Source organism: Aethina tumida, chromosome 2 (assembly GCF_024364675.1).
Source record: "Aethina tumida isolate Nest 87 chromosome 2, icAetTumi1.1, whole genome shotgun sequence".
Classification (NCBI taxonomy): domain Eukaryota; kingdom Metazoa; phylum Arthropoda; class Insecta; order Coleoptera; family Nitidulidae; genus Aethina; species Aethina tumida.
Window position 1 is genome coordinate 18123980 of NC_065436.1, and position 17457 is coordinate 18141436.

Genomic DNA, 17457 nt, shown 5'->3' on the forward strand with positions numbered 1-17457 from the left:
TTTTCATTAATTGGTCCTCTCACCTATGAAATACCATCAGATCTGAATAATTGGAGCCGACTTTCCGCGGAAAACAAAATTGTTTTCCATTGCCCATCTGTCCAGTTCACATGTTCTCCTGAAAATAGTAGTTTCGTTACTCTATAGTTTGCAGAAATGAAAGGCTTCTTTGTTGCTTTTCTACCATAGAGACCAGCTCTTTTTAGTCTCCGTTTTATGGTACTCACCAACATACTGAGTTCGTTTATAACAAGCGTTTTTGTTTTCCTGACCACAGTGCTGTTAGTCTTGCGTTTTCTACTTCTTTTGGGACATCTTCCAATGTATTCCTTCTGTTAAAATTGGAAATCGTCCTTGAAATGATCGATTTGTTTAAATTTAAATCTACTTCAATTTTACTCTGTTTTTCACCATTTCGGAACTTTTCTACAATTTGTTGTTTAATTTGTATCGTTAAATGGACACTTCTAAGCATTTTTTGCTTTAAGGAACGATGTCGAGCACAGAAATAAATTATAAAATCAATTGTATTGAATATAGGGTTTGATTGTTTTACTTATGAACCCTGTTCGAAATAAATAAAGAATACAATGATTATGTTTTTTTTAGGTGGTGATAAAGTAACTATTCGAACGTCCAACTTAAACAAAGTAGACTCAACGAATTGATTTTGAGTATGAACGGACGATGTGAAGCTGTAATTAATAAATAAGTAATACAATAATATAAACAATTCGAAAGAAACGCATTTTTATTTAACAAAATACTACGTACCTTTAGAACCCCTGTATTGTGTCAAACGGATATCAACACCACTGTCTTAGTTAGAACTTCGGTTCTATAAAATCCCTTGTGGCTACTTATGCAGTTACAAACCACAGTTTTAATGAAGAAGGAAGGCTTCTTAAAATTCACTTATTTACCACAGAATCCGGTGTTACCGTTTCCAGTTTGAATTCACTTTCATAGTGTAACATCGTCGTAAGCTTTGATATGACAATGGAATGCCGTAATATTCAGTAAAAAGTCGCGATTTTGCTCAGTCATAAGAAGTAATAGTGAGACTTCAATGGTTGTATTAGCTAATCACCATTTAAAATTCAATTTTCCGACCAGTTATTGTCTGATCCCAACATTTCGATGTAAATTAATCACGTGTTAGAGACAAGAGACTTCGCAATTCAGCCTTTTATTCTCAGACTTTGACATATCTCAGTGATAAATAGAAGTAGAATGGAATTTTGTAGCTCTGGACGAAATTGACCGTTTTATTGGAACAATGTCAAGACAGCCGATGGGTTCATCACATTATTGGTTCAAAAAAAATATATATTATTGATTAATATATTTAAAATTTTTTTACTACTCTATTAGGTACCTCAATTTGTACACGAAAAAATGGAAAAATCTGATTGGATTTCTATCTCATTGAGAATATAAGAAGAATAAGAAAGTATATAGGTTACATCAAAACTTTTTTAACTTTAATTTTTATATAAATTCAACACCAAAATTAGATCAAGTTTAGAGACTGTAAAGTGTTTGGAACCCCTGAATAATCAATACAAACTCCAATAAAATTCTAAATATAAGTTACATACATATAAGTAATTTAAAGACACATCTAAGTTTAATTTTGGAGATTGCAAAGTGTCCATCAGAGGCGGCGGTTCCGATCGGAACGGGGCATTCCTCCGGTGAAACTTGGCCGACGGTCGCGGGGAGCTTCTGACCCAATTTAAATGTGTCGGGCCTCTTCGCCGCCGATGACCGCCAGTTTCTGAGTGGACCGCGGTCGGAGTGGAACCGAACTGTGCGAGATCGCGGCTCTGGCTCTGTATTCACATTCACTGCGTGTCCTCGAAGAACGCGATCGTAATCTCGGTTCGGTTCCTGGCAATAGTGAGACAATCATTTTTTTAGGATTATCTGTGTTGTTGATTTTGGGTAAGTGAAGGTGGAGGATGTATTTTTCACTGATGTATAATGAATGGGACATACATACATTCGAAGTGTTTTACTGATTTTTTATAGACTTCGAAATTGTGTTCATTAGTTTCCTGCAATTCACAGTGTAGGTGTTTAAGGTATTCAGAGATGTCCGATTTGATACAAGTGAATTATTTGGCAACTTCTATATATCCAATAAAACACAAGATTTATCTGTGTTATATTTATTAATAAAATTAATACAATGCAAAAATAATTACACTTTAATTATCTGTAGTTAATTACTAAAATTGGTAACCTTGGCATATTGTTTATATAATACTATATTCTTTTTGTTATTAAATTTAAAACATTTATGCAATAAAAATAGAATAAACATTTATGTCTTATGAGTTTTTATTGTAAAGTTTATGTATTTATTGAAAAGTTTAGTTGTTATATGAAGTAATTTAAATGTTCAGTATAATTTCTATTAAAATCCTTATAAATGGTATGTCTTAAGTCACCACTTTCAATTACAATTAAAAAATATAGATATTTATAGTAAAGTTGTTTGTAATTAATATTTTTGAATTTTATACCAAACCATTAACATTCTATATACGAAGGCAAAATGTTTACTTTCTTATGCTCATCTTGGATGGTATACAAAAGAATTGGGTTAAACTGTATTTATACAGTTAAGCGTTAAATGCGCACCGAATAGCAATTATACAATTGGTTTGCTATAATTTTTATACTTATTGATGTTGGATTCAAAAGCAACTTGAATGGAAATGAGGCATTTCTCCAATATTTAGCTGAAGAACTCGATGTGTTTTCTAATTTCAATTAGAAGAAAAGTTAATTTAATGAATATAGTGTTGGATAAATTTGAAAAATACAATATGAATGTGATTTTCATCGCAACTCTCCACTAAACCAAATAAATTTCAAGTAAAACAAGTAAATTGGTTTGCTATAATTTTTATATTTATTGATGTTGGATTTAAAAGCAACTTGGATGGAAATGAGGCATTTGTCCAATATTTAGCTGAAGAACTCAACGTGTTTTCTAATCTCAATTAGAAGAAAAGTTAATTTAATGAATATAGTTTTGGATAAATTTGAAAAATACAGTATGAATGTGATTTTCATCGTAACTCTCCACTAAACCAAATAAATTTCAAGTAAAACAAGTAAATTGGTTTGCTATAATTTTTATATTTATTGATGTTGGATTTAAAAGCAACTTGAATGGAAATGAGGCGTTTCTTCAATATTTAGCTGAAGAACTCAATGTGTTTTTTAATCTCAGTACAATACAGTACAGTATGAATGTAATTTTCATCGTAACTCCCCACTAAACCAAATAAATTTCAAGTAAAACAAGTAAATTGGTTTGCTATAATTTTTATATTTATTGATGTTGGATTTAAAAGCAACTTGAATGGAAATGAGGCATTTGTCCAATATTTAGCTGAAGAACTCAACGTGTTTTCTAATCTCAATTAGAAGAAAAGTTAATTTAATGAATGAATATAGTCTTGGATAAATTTGAAAAATACAGTAAGAATGTGATTTTCATCGTAACTCTCCACTAAACTAAATAAATTTCAAGTAAAACAAGTAAATTGGTTTGCTACAATTTTTATATTTATTGATGTTGGATTTAAAAGCAACTTGAATGGAAATGAGGCATTTGTCCAATATTTAGCTGAAGAACTCAACGTGTTTTCTAATCTCAATCAGAAGAAAAGTTAATTTAATGAATATAGTCTTGGATAAATTTGAAAAACTCCACTAAACCAAATAAATTTCAAGTAAAACATCAATTAATGTGCGTAGGAAAGTTTTTATGAAAATCAACGACAAAAACGGATGCGTGGTGTATCAGGTGCGAATGTAATTTCTGGGTCAGCAGGTTTTTTGGGGACGGACACAGCGAAGGAAAGAAATGCGCCCAATATGCGTAACGGTACCATCATCATCTGAAGCAGTAACGGACGCCGATCGGACAATCTGCAACGCGACTAATTTGTGAGTCAATGACTTTTCGCCGTGTCGGGATGTACTAGGAAAATGTGCGAATGTAGAAAGTGTGTTTACAAGAGTTGGCGTCAAGAAAACTTAATTGGATCCGACTCTCAAGCCTTCTAGATTTCAGGGATCAGATAATCCAGAACGATTCGACTGTTCCTTTCCTCTTCAGCTCCAGCTGTTATTAAATAAAATGCCCATTTCCTCTATTGTAACATATTAAATACTTTTGTACGATGTTTATTTTAATAATTGGCCACAATAATAAGTTATTATATTGACCACATAAAAAGTAATTTTAAGTATTTTGTCATAAATGTGTTGTAACAATTTTGCAAGCCTTAAAATGGCTGTGTGTAGCTGCGGATTTTATTTTAATCCATTAATTAATATGTACAATAATTAACTAACGTAACTACTAAACCCATTTTTTTAATTGGACTCACGGCTATGCGGATATTCTTTGACCCAGTCTGATGTTATATTTACCAGATGAGTCAACGCAGAAAGTAGTTTACAATTTTTCTCGAAACTAAATCTTCGTGACAAACATAAAAATTCATCTTATAACATTAATTAAAATATTCTTGTTGTTAATGTGCATCCACTTTTATGTAATTCGCCCATAAATTGGCAACTTTCACGGACAACATTAATGTAATTAGTACAAAATACAATTTACATACAAGTAAAATAACAACATTTCCTCAGTTATAAGGTTTTTAGAGCATTTCTCCGTTTCATTTCACCGATAATTCCGTGGTTATTAATCGCACAAGTGAATCTGTTATTGTCGGTTTCTAGTTTGTCCTCTCTACTATTATGTAAACGCATTGGAGGTGAATGAGAAGAATTACATTTTACATTCGATACAAGAGAGAAATATATTCCTCACGTGATGGACAAGTTATTAAAAAAAATGTTCTAGTCATGTTCTTTTGTTGGTTTTACGCTTTCACTTTTAGTTTAGAATTGAAAACACGCGTGCAACAGGTATCTTGAACTTTGATGGAACAGTTAATATGAAACTTGTTTCGTTTTACGGACTTACGGACGTGATATGAATTTATAAATGTATCCGCAGTTCGGGGAAGAAATAACTGGCACTGATTGTTTCCATTTGTTCCCGTCATAATTCAATCATATTTCAATTTAAAATAATCCTTTATTATGCAGTTACATCTACAAAAGTTGAAAACAGTAAAATCTTAAAGAAAGTTTTAAAATTTATAGAAGGAAATGACACCAAAATCTAAAAAACTCTTAAGATTCTTTGGAATTGAGGAAACTACATAACGAGGTCAAATTTTTGATAAATCTAATTATTAAAAAATTAAATCTGAAGAGTCTGAACAATCAATCAAAATTTGTTTAGAAAATAAATTGAATTGATATTCTTTAAAACAATATGGCCTAAGTAATATGAAATATTAAAAAGGTGTAAAAATTTATATAAAGGAAGAAAAAAATAAAAAAATCTGAAACATTGTTTAGATTCCACATAACTGAAGTACTCAGAGGAAGTCAAACTTTTGATAAATCTAAAAAATTTTGTGGGAACGCTTGGAAAAAGATTTTGAATATTTGACCTGAAAATGTCAAGAAATTATTCATAGAAGTAATATCTAATGAGTCTAGTAAATTAATTTTTGTAAATGTGTATAAAAATTTAATTAAAATTAAAAGTTGGAAGGTCCAGTTAAGTAACTTTCGAAGATTTGTGATTATTTCTTAAAATAATCTATTTTAATGTTAAAAAAGATTTATAATTTAAAAAATGTGTTGATTCCACAGAACTGAAGCATATAAATGGATTTCAAACTTTTGATAATCTAATAAATATAAAAACATTGGGAATGAATTCAATGCCTGAAAAATAATTTTGAATGTTTGACCAGAAAAATTCCAAGAAGTTCATAGAATTAATATTTAAAGAACTTAATGAATTAATTTTTGAAAATGTATTAAAAATTTAATTAAATTTAAAAGTTGGAAAATCTAGAGGATTTGTTTAGAAATTAGAGAACTCAATGGAAATATAATTGATTTTATATTTCTGAAAATAATCTATTGTAATGTTAAAAAAGATATAAAATTTAAAAAATGTATAGATTCCACAGAACTGAAGCACCTTTAAATGGATTTCAACCTTTTGATAAACTAATAAATATAAAAATATTGGGAAGGAATTCAATGCCTCAAAAATGATTTTGAATGTTTGACCTGAAAAATGCCAAAAAACTATTCATAGAAGTGATATCTAAAGAGTCTAGTGAATTAAATTTTGAAAATATGTTAAAAATTTAATTAAATTTAAAAGTTGGAAAGTCTAGTTGATTTGTTTAGAAATTAGAGAATTCTATGGAAATATAATTTATTTTATTTTTCTGAAAATAATCTATTGTAATGTTAAAAAATATTTAAAATTTAAAAAAATGTTCAGATTCCACAGAACTGAAGCACCTATAAATGGATTTTAAACCTTTGATAATCTAATAAATATAAAAATATTGGGAACGAATTCAATGCCTGAAAATAATTTTGAATATTTGACCTGAAAAATGACAAGAAATTATGCATAGAAATTATATCTACTGAGTCTAATAAATTTATTTTTGAAAAGGTGTTTAAAATTTTTTGAAGATTTGTTTAGAAATTAGAAAAATCTATGGCCATATAATTGATTTTATATTCCTGAAAATAATCTATTGTAATGTTAAAAAAGTTTAAAATTTTTTTAAATGTATTTAGTAATTAAATAATTTGATACTCTTAATATTTAAGAAACTGAATTAAATTTAATAAATATAAAAATAGTGATAATAATTTGATGTGACCAGTTTGAAGAAACAAAATCTGAATAGTTCTGAGAATAAAACTTTTTTTATTCGATTTTGAATTTTGTCAACTCACTTTGCCATAACTCAAAGACATTTTGTTTTTATTAGAATCTCCAGTCAATAATAAACTTGTTTTCACACATATTACAAAAAAGTAACCAGTGTGTCAACCAAAATTGCCCAATTATCGTTTCTCAACCTTCATGTTCTATTTTGATTACATAACTTTCATCTAGCAGGGCCGAGTGGACGACTAGGTACTAATAAAAATACTTTCCCTGATTAACGTACGCGTTCTCGGGGCAACGCGTGATTCTCTTTGTGACGGGGTCCGAACGCACAATGGGGATTTGGAAAGTTGTCGAGGCGCTCCGTAAAAATAATTACTTGCATTGTACTTGACCCCGAAACTGACCGCCAACGGAGTCACTGGATCAAGCGCTTCTCCATGTCTTAATCCCCGAACGGCCTTGGCTCTTGGTCGATTCCTGGTCTTTGGGCATCTTGCCAAAAATCGGTTATTTGCCTTAAAATTTGTGAGGAACAGGAATAGGTATATTTTCTTTAGAATCAGTGTTATTAGGCTCATTTTGTTTTGATTGGGGGAGAGGTTTTATTATATATATATTTCCATTGTCTTAAAACTTTACTGTTGTTCATAAAATCATGCAGGAATGTGTGACAAGCCACAAATTTTATTTTAATACCTCTCATCCGTTGGTCAATGAATTCAAACAATTAAAAATTTTTATTTGGGACAATGGTATAATAAATAATAAGATTTAATATTTTTTATTCCCTAGGAATAAAAAAATGAATTTTGTCTGTAAATCTAAATCATTAAAAATTTCTATTTAGGACAAATACAGTATTGGCAGAAAGTAAAGCAACTTTAAAAATATATTAATTGCTGCCGTCCCATAATAATGGGAATTTTACAACATATTCGGGTAGAATTAATTAAAATACTAATTAAAAATTATTTGTAAACAGTTAAGTTGCTCTATTTTTTGCCATCTTATGGGTTCGCGTCACCGACATGCTCATGACAGGCGCACGCGCATTGTGCCTTAGACACTTTTTGGATGGGTGAAATCTCGTGCATTCGCGTCACCGACATGCTTATTATGAAATTTTAATACTAAAAGTTCTAAGTTTTTACTTTTATATATTTTTTTTATTGTTTAACTATGTAATTGTTAAATTTATAAAAGGAAATTAATTATTAATATATATTTTTTTGAACATAATAACTAGAATAAGAATTATTTGAATTTAAAAAAGTTGCTCTACTTTCTGCCAATACTGTATATAGTAATTAATAAGATTTACCATTTCTTACACACTACAAACAGAAAAAAAATAAAGTAATCTTACTGTGACTATAACTAAATATCAACAGAGCATGACTAACTTTATAATACGATATGTGGTTCATTTATCAGCCAAACCTAATTATTTATTTATAAGACATGCATTTATTTATTGCCTTTGATTATGTTGACCTCATCACCAGTAATTCATTCAAATTTAAGACTGGTTTTGCAACGTGTTTAAAATAACGAATCTCCATTTTGTTTGTAAATATCTGATGATAATTAGGAAATGATTAATTTAACCCATTTTACTGTTTATTATATATTAACAACAGCAGTGTGAATTGTGATGTTTTGTACTGTCCGAAATACTGTATCATGTAAGTTTGACTAAAACTGATGCTGATTGAAGGTTTTGTTATTGACTGATATTTAATTAAAGTGTTTTTATTATTATTATTCTATTCCCATACATAGATAGGAAAATTAAATTATTAAATTAATAAAAAATATTATTATTATTATTTTTAATTTAGTAACTTTGATTTGATATTTCTCTTATATTATATTCTTCATGCCTTTGTTAATAATTTTGTTGTTTAACTGTTTACTTATTGTTTGAAACATTAGTATAAAGAACATTTTATATTAAGTAAAGTACTTACTTAAATTCTTTAGAGATGATTTTAATAACATTTATCTCCTAGATATCTTATTTGACGTAGTAGTCCTAAGCAACGTGATGTTTATCTAATTTCTCCATTTTGCCGCCCAATAATCATTAATTATTTTGTTATTTTCTTATCCACAACTGCGATTTATTGTGCCGAGAAAGTTGAAAGATAATGTATTTGTTCTGGTTTTATTTAGACATCAGGCCATTTCAGTAAACATTTTTATGTCAGATAGGTTTTTATTAAATGTAAAGGTTATCTTAAACGATATGAAGATATAAATAAATGTACAATTAATATTTTATTTACATACTAACCATCTTATTATGATTCCCACATTTTATTGCAACATTTTGAAGTGTATTATGTGCATTGTTATGACAGTACTTACATAATACCCACATTAATATTCTAATCTGCTAGGAACAAACTTGTTTTATTAACCTACTAAAATTTTATCACTATAAAAATTCACTTCAAATATCGGTCAATAACTGTTTAACGCCTTTCCAAATAGTAATTAAGTTTTGTATATTGTATTGGCAGTCACTTTATTATTAATATTGTGTCCACTGTCGAATTATTGATATCTTTTTGGGTAAAACAAATTATTTTTCAACTTGGTTTAAGTAAATTATGAAAACATAATTAATTAATTGGTTTTCAAAATTATTTATTCAGATCTAATCGACACTGTGAAGTGATTTCTCGATTAAATTTGAGGCGTGAGCTATTGTAAATATTGACAATCAATTAAATGTTTACTTTATAAAATTATGAGCATTAGAAGATGTGTGATATTCATAAATTATTAATGATTTTTAAACATTGTTTAACTTAACATAGATATCTACAAAATAAAACGTGCTTGTCCACAAAGCGATTACTAAAAGGCACTTATCGCAAATTGCAATTTCATTGCGAACACCACATCTCCAATTATAATTATCTACTCCTTTAGTAGTTGCAATAATTCTTTGCAGTTTTCGTTCAGTAGCTCAGAGAACTGCCAAACAGTAACACCAATTCTGGTTTATGTGTTTTCCTGGTGGAAGTGGAATATCTAATGAGTGAGTTCTCTTTCTCGTTACTTTCCCTCGGTAATTGTGTCCGTCAGTCAGTACGCAGTAGTAATCACGATAACACAAAAATGAAAAATACTAATAACAAGTAACGAAACGATCGAAATCAATGTAAAAGTGTTTGGTTTGTTAATGCGCATTTCTCTTTTTCAGATTAGTATGTTAAATAAATGTTTCCTGCTGGCAGTATGCGGTTTCTGCAACCTGTTACTCATTCAAGGTGAGTCGTCCGATCTTTTATTCACAGTAAGTTGGTCGTTACCCCTGTTTTGACTCTTTGTTTCATTGTGTCTTCTGAAAATACACCAATCCAATGTTAACTGTATTTGGAGAGGTGATTCAATAATTTACATTACTGGTGTCCTTATTTGTATGGATCAGACAAAGTACAAAATTAAAAATTGCCTTTTTTAACATATATTTGCTCCAGCCCACCCTGTGACGATAACGGTTTACGACCCACCGGAGACGACGACCACTCCTTCGTCCAGCGAAGAATTCAGAGATGACTGGGACTACAAACTGGAACAAAGCAAAATCCCCCTGCTTAGCGCCATGTTCAAAAAGCATACGCTACCCCCCAGTTCGAATGGCACTGTAAGTAGGTATTCCGCGCGGTCTTTCAAACGTTTTCACGTTTTTATTCCTGTCGTTTGTCTAGGGAAGACTGTTGTGGGAGCTAGATCAGGAAAAGACCACTCATCTGCCTCAGTTCGTTGACAAAGCTCTCAAGTTGCTCAATTTGAAACAGGTGGCCTTCGAGATTGAGAACTCGGTGATGTCCAAAGTGTCCTGCACCGCCTGTCAAGCTGGTAAACAAATTATTTTTAATACAGTATACCATAAAAATCATATAAATCATTACTTTTTATAATGAATTATCCGTCAAAAATAATTCAACTTCTATTTGTCTTTCAGTAAATCATCTTATAGTAAACATTCACAATAATGAAATGTTAAGTAATTTTGCATTATTTGAAGGTTAACCATCTAAGCTTTTATTTGTTTACAAACCACATCACCTTCAAAATATGCTTATTAGCTGTGTATAAAGTAGTATAAACATGTTTTCTTGAGTAAATAAAACTGTCCACTGAATTTAAACTCCTTTTTTAAAACACCAATGAAATAACTGAAGTAATGTTTCTTCTGCAGGTGCTGGTTTGTTGCAACATTATACCAGGATCGGAAAATCAGAGAAAGAAATCAAAAAGACCATCTACAACTTCTGCGTGAACCTCAAGATCCAATCGTCCAGAGTTTGCGAGGGCATTACTGAATTATTTGCTGGAGAAGTCATCTACGTCCTCAGCAAAGTCAAAATCGGTACGAATTATTACATTTTTTAAAAAAAAACTGCTAATTTGTATTGTCTTTTGTTAGGCCCTGATGAGATTTGCAGTTTCGTCATTGGAGATGCTTGTGGTGACGTTTACAACCCCTACCACGAGTGGGAAGTCATGTTTCCTCCAGTACCAAAGCCAAAAGTACAAGAACAAAGAATTCCAGATGTAAGTCGGTCATGTGTTAACCCAAAAAGTATTTTTCGCTATTACAAGTAAAGTGATGGACTGTTTGTCTGGGTTATAACTTTAATAGCTTTAAATTACCCATGAAATTTCCTCGACTTTATTCAGTGAGACTAAGCTTAATTGTTTTCGGGTTATTAGCACAAATTTCTTACACAATTGCTTCCCACGAAGTTGGGTCATTATAAACTCATTTTTATATTGTTAAGGAGGTATTGAATCATAAGTTACATATTTTAGACATAATATACGCTTATAAAATAACAAATAATAAATTAAACGTTTCTTTGTTTTAGGTAACTGCCCCATCGTTCAAAGTTTTACACTTGTCTGACACCCATTACGATCCTTATTATATGGAGGGCAGCAACGCTGATTGCGCTGAACCACTTTGTTGTAGGCTAACAAACGGCCCAGCGGCTTCTAAAGAACAGGCCGCAGGAAAGTAAGTCAAAAATGCGTATTCAAACGTGTTTTGCATTCTTTATTGTTAACTTCGATACAAAATTGTGTGTCAAACGGAAATAAACAAATGTAAACATTAACATTTAAGCTGAATTTATTATTAAACATACAAACCTTGTGCAAAAGTATTGGATTCAACCGGAAATAATTTGGTACTGACTTTTAATTCATTTGTTTGTTTTCTATGAATGACTTTAAAATGTCACACAAATTAGATACATCCTTTGTTACTCGAGTTAATGAGAGTCTATTATATTTTTATATGCACAGTACAGTGTAAAAAATGTATCATTTATTGCGTATTTAGAATCAATTGAAGAAAAATAAGAATTTAAAATTCACAATTTAAATACTTACTTAGATTAAACATGATTACTTATTGTTTAAAGAAAATAGTTCTATAGCTGTGTAAAATTTCCAAAAACTTTATCTCTTTTGCTTATCATATTTAATTGATTGATTTTTATAGATGGGGAGATTACAGGAAGTGTGACACTCCAAAGATCACGGTCGATAACATGTTGCAACATATCCAAGAAACTCATCCGGTAATTTACAACTTTGTGAATCAATTCCAAATAGTATTTCGAAATTTTGTTTAGGATATCGACTATATTATTTGGACGGGCGATTTGCCACCCCACGACATTTGGAACCAGACCAAGGAGGAGAATTTGAAGATCTTGAAGGAGACAGTTAAGCAAATGTCTGATATGTTTCCGGGTGTACCAATATTCCCGGCTTTAGGTAACCACGAATCAGCACCAGTAAACAGGTAAATTGTTCAATCAATTGTTGTATTAATTTAGTTAACTAAAAATTATCTTCTCGTCAGTTTCCCACCACCATTCGTCGATAGTCCCGAAAGTTCAATTTCCTGGCTTTATGATGAGTTAGACACCCAATGGAGAAAATGGTTACCAAGTTCAGTTAGTAACACAGTAAGGAGGGGTGCTTTTTATTCCGTTTTGGTTAGGCCAGGCTTTAGACTAATTTCTCTTAATATGAACTACTGCAACAACAAAAATTGGTAATTATTCACTCGTCACAATAACATCCAGATTAATCTAATGCAAAAATATTTTAGGTGGCTTCTATTGAACAGCACAGATCCAGCAACCGAATTACAATGGCTAATTTACGAATTACAATCTGCTGAGTTTAATGGCGAAAAAGTACATATTATTGGTAAATACCATTGATTTATAAACGATTAAATACTAACTGGGGGAAAACTTGTAGGACATATCCCACCTGGCCACTCAGACTGTTTAAAAGTGTGGTCCAGAAATTACTACGCCATCATCAGCCGCTACGAAGGCATCATCACAGCACAGTTCTTCGGTCACACTCATTTCGATGAATTTGAAGTCTTCTATGACAACAAAGACTTAAGTGAGTTCGACTAAAAAAACCCTGATGAGCTTATATGACTGAAATATTGTTTCAGGTCGGCCAATCAGTATAGCTTACGTAGGTCCGTCAGTTTCACCTTATTATGACTTGAATCCTGGCTACAGGATATACTACGTTGATGGTGATCACGAGAAATCAACCAGAGTAAGTTAATTTTGTATTTTTTGCTATTTTAGCCTAATTTTTGAACATTTTAGGCGGTGGTGGACCATGAATCTTGGACGATGAACCTAAGGGAGGCCAACCTTTATGGTTACCCCATTTGGTTCAAATTATACACAGCCCGACAAGCCTTCGGGATGGACGCACTTCGTCCCAAGGATTGGGACGATTTGGTCGAAAGGATGACCAATGATCCAAAACTATTTGAGCTTTTCTACAAGTAAAATAATCAATCTTTAAATAAGAGAAGTTATTAACGTATTTTTATTTCAGATACTATTACAAGGCGAGTCCTGTAAGACCAAGTTGTGATATGACGTGTAAAAAGAGGATATTGTGTGATTTGCATTCTGGCAGATCACACGATAGGAAGAATTTGTGTCAAACGATTGAATCTAGAATAGATTCCTCGTCCAACACTAGTTGGAAAGAGTGGATATACAATACCATATCCGTATCGTAAGTGTTGTCTATTTTGTACATTTGTACATTTTATTGTAAATATCTGATTTTTAATGATACATACTAACAAATGATACTTTTAAAAAGTTCAAAAATATATTTCTTTCAATTTCTTCTTCTGTCTATAATACTCCTTACATTATTATTTTTTAAATATATGGATATGTGTATATTTTATTTATATTCAGTTTCCTGTATTATGTTAAACTTTCCCTTATGTATTTAATTCCTTTTCATCTCACTGGTTTTAGTTTTTCTTTTGATTTGACTGTTTTAATTCAAAATAATTCTTGAGTTTCAAGAGTGTGAGATAAATGCGAAAAAATGATTTCTGACAATGATATTTGAATTTGAAATACCATCATAAATATTTTAGAGATTATTTTACATATTATTTACATTTATATATTTCAAACACCATCATATTAATGGTTTTTAATGAATGATTCTCATTTGATAATAAATATTAATATTAATCAAACTCTCAAAGAACCAGATACATTTGTCGATTTAGCTTTTGTTTATTTATTTCTGATTCAGACCATGTAAAATTAAATTTACTAATAAATATTTATTGGAAACGGTGCACATTCCTATTCAACTGGAGCCGTTTCTAGTCAAGCTTGGCAATGTGCACTCGAAGGGAAAACTCAAAACTAGGGTTGCATAGAAAGGGTTCTTTGAAGGGTGCACAATTTAAAAATGATTCCGGACTGTTACTCATTATCCTTCTCCGCTTTATTGCCTTCTAAAATTGTAATGAACAAATAATTTAAGATTATGTGTAGCTTAGAAACTAATTTCCTAGCTGTTGTATATATAATTTCAATTTTATTTATAGCTTGGTGTAAGGGTATGATTTCTTCAAGACATCTTTTTAATAAAAGGTAAGTTGTGCAGCTAATTAAACACTTACTAATATGTGACGCCTGACATTTAACATTAATTTGTTTAATTATTTATGCTCTATTAAGGTAAAATCATTCAGTGATTCATTTAGAACGTTGTGCTACATAATGATTGTGTATACTGTCTATAGTACAATTTAAATATATCAACAATATTATATTTTACCAATGTAATTTGTACAGATTTAAGATATTCTTGAATGGTAAATATAAAATACTAATATTTGACGCAATTTTCTGTTTTAGGATGTCAGTTCTTATGTCGATTCCTCGGCTAACCATACAATTACCAAAATATGTTCTGGGCCTGGGCTAACAACATGTTACGCAATATAGGATAAAATTTGTTTTTAAAAAAAATGTTGAACTGATGCAAATCTGTTGACATTGTAAACGTTGAATATTCGAATAAAGTTGTTTTGGTACGATTTTATTAATATTGGACGGGGTCTAAAATTGATAAAATTTTTCGGGAATTTCGTGGGTCGACTCTATTCGAATATTGACATTATGGCTGTGTATTTTTGAATCGTTCAAAATACCATCATAGTTATTTTTTATACCATTTTGTAGTTAATTTATTGTTGTACTGTTAGATTTAGGGTTTTTAGAACTTCACATTTATCATTGATATTTGTAGGAAACAAAAGTGTAATTAATTTATTTTGGTAATAAATGTATGAAATAAACAATTGGTTTTTAATTAATGGAAATATTTATGCATAATGTAGTTAATTATATTTAGAAATGTTTATTTTAGAAGTTTCATTATAATTATTCATTTTTGCAGGCACTTATTCAATTAAATATTAAATAATATTTTTATATTAGCAATTTTCTAGTAAATTATATGGTAATATTTATTGTTTTCCACAAACAGTTTCGTGTGAAATTAGGAATAGTAATGTTGGCAAATGGAAACAAATTTAAAATTACCTTTAAATTTACCAGGGGTTAGTTACTTTACATGCTTTTACAACTTCGTAATCAAACTATAAATCTGCTGGGTGTTAATTAAACCCCAGAACATGCTGAAGGAAAGTTTGTTCTCTAACATAAATCAGAGAATTTATAACATAAAACATTTAGCCATTCATAACGGTCCAAGTAGATACAAGCACTGGAAAAATAGTTAAAAATAAAAAAGTATAATAATAATGAAAACTATTTACACGAAAACTGAGTAAAGTCATTAATTCTTGTTTACGTTATGATAAACTTGGTACAAGTGCTCGTCTACAACTGTGATTAATGCAGTAAAACCATGTTTTGTACATACATTTCCTCTTACTCACTATCTGGCTTTAATAAAAGGGTTTAACTATAAAAACTTCCATCCATTACATTAATGCACAGGTAATTTATTTTGTCTCTGAGGGGGTTAAATTTATGTACGTATGTGTATGTTTATGAAACACTTAAAAGATACAACATCCAGTAGAAATATACGACACTGCGTATAGTCGAACTTAAATTTCGTCAAATTGCATGGCCATTTATTGTTTTTAATTATTTAATAGCAATATAAATTCTTCCTGAATTTGAAAATTCAGTGTATAATTTATTCTAAATTTATTGAGTTACACTCTTTTATGTAATATAACCTTATAGATTTAAATCAAGATTGTCATTATATTACTTGTTCATATAAACAGAATAAAAAAAAATTAAATAAATATTGAATTATATTTCCCAGAAAGTTCTAATTTTAATATTTTCTTTTTAACATTTCAATTCTATATTATGTAATACATTGTAACACACTGTATTACTAAAATCTGTGGTCAATTGAATTCAAACCTCCATCTTCAGAAATTATTTAAAAAATCTCATTCATGATAAGCAATCGTAGAGTAAAAGTTACTAATTATGAGACTGTAGCCATCTGAATTGTTTGAATTGCTTCCGCATCCACCATATTCGCCTGATTTAGAATCCAGTGATTTCCTATTTCCAAATACGAAAAAATGGCAGGAAAAAAATTGACTATAATGATGAAGTCATTGTTGAAACAATTACCAGTCCCTTTCTTTTGAGTGTAAAAAATAATGTAGGAGGCCTCGGAAGACATAGAAAACAATATTTACAGTAGGTATAATTAGAGAAGATATTATTCTTCAAAATTAATTTATAAATAATATGTCACACAGGTATTTCCATTTTAAATGGGGCCATACCGTTCTAGGTACGATAAACTTATTTGATAATGAGAAATTTTAAAAATTGAAATATTTAATTTTCAAACATTTAAATATGTTTATGAGATTTTTTTAATTATTTTTTTAGTTTTAAAAAATATTATGACATATATTCTTATTTCTAAATGAAATATTTGGATATTCATACTCAAATATGTATTTAAATATTTGAATAATCTTTCATTTTTTTCTAATTTCAGTATGTCTAGCAAAAACATTTTGTGTAACCGTCTAGTTTTTTAATTCCCGATTGTGAAATAAATTGAGGGAATGGAACAAAATGTATTACACCGACCTGAAGGTTTTTCTGCTTATGAAAATTTGAAATAGAAATTTACAGCTCTAAATGGATTCTCAAATAAATAAAACATGTTTGTTATATGGGGCTGTAAAAATTCGTTTGTTTCTACAGAAATGGAAAAAAACATGTTTTGTT

The 17457-nt window shown here is 30.0% G+C and overlaps 1 protein-coding gene across 6 annotated transcripts; it reads left to right on the top strand.

Annotated features, from left to right (window-relative positions):
* The first annotated feature begins 1783 nt into the window (after window positions 1–1783).
* LOC109600044 (sphingomyelin phosphodiesterase) lies at window positions 1784–15515 on the top strand. 6 transcript variants are annotated; one of them, XM_020016110.2, is made up of 17 exons: window positions 1784–1947; window positions 10035–10101; window positions 10312–10478; window positions 10543–10693; window positions 11037–11207; window positions 11265–11392; window positions 11707–11855; window positions 12345–12423; window positions 12478–12650; window positions 12711–12905; window positions 12963–13063; window positions 13118–13270; window positions 13326–13435; window positions 13489–13673; window positions 13727–13912; window positions 14757–14802; window positions 15070–15515. In XM_020016110.2, exons 2-16 carry the CDS (start codon window positions 10041–10043, stop codon window positions 14764–14766), a joined length of 2019 nt encoding a protein of 672 aa, XP_019871669.1. In that variant the 5' UTR covers window positions 1784–1947; window positions 10035–10040; the 3' UTR covers window positions 14767–14802; window positions 15070–15515. The 6 variants fall into 6 exon arrangements, with proteins under 6 accessions (XP_019871669.1, XP_019871668.1, XP_049818752.1 ...); XM_020016109.2 differs by lacking the exon at window positions 14757–14802; XM_049962795.1 differs by lacking the exons at window positions 1784–1947; window positions 14757–14802 and adding an exon at window positions 8453–8505.
* Window positions 15516–17457: the final 1942 nt, after the last annotated feature.

Excerpts from the sequence above, each read along its gene's own strand:
- LOC109600044 (XM_020016109.2), top strand. The coding sequence starts at position 10,041 with ATGTTAAATAAATGTTTCCTGCTGGCAGTATGCGGTTTCTGCAACCTG. Across the intron at positions 12,651-12,710 it reads GAATCAGCACCAGTAAACAG|TTTCCCACCACCATTCGTCG; the intron begins GTAAATTGTTCA and ends TCTTCTCGTCAG. Across the intron at positions 13,064-13,117 it reads CGAAAAAGTACATATTATTG|GACATATCCCACCTGGCCAC; the intron begins GTAAATACCATT and ends GAAAACTTGTAG.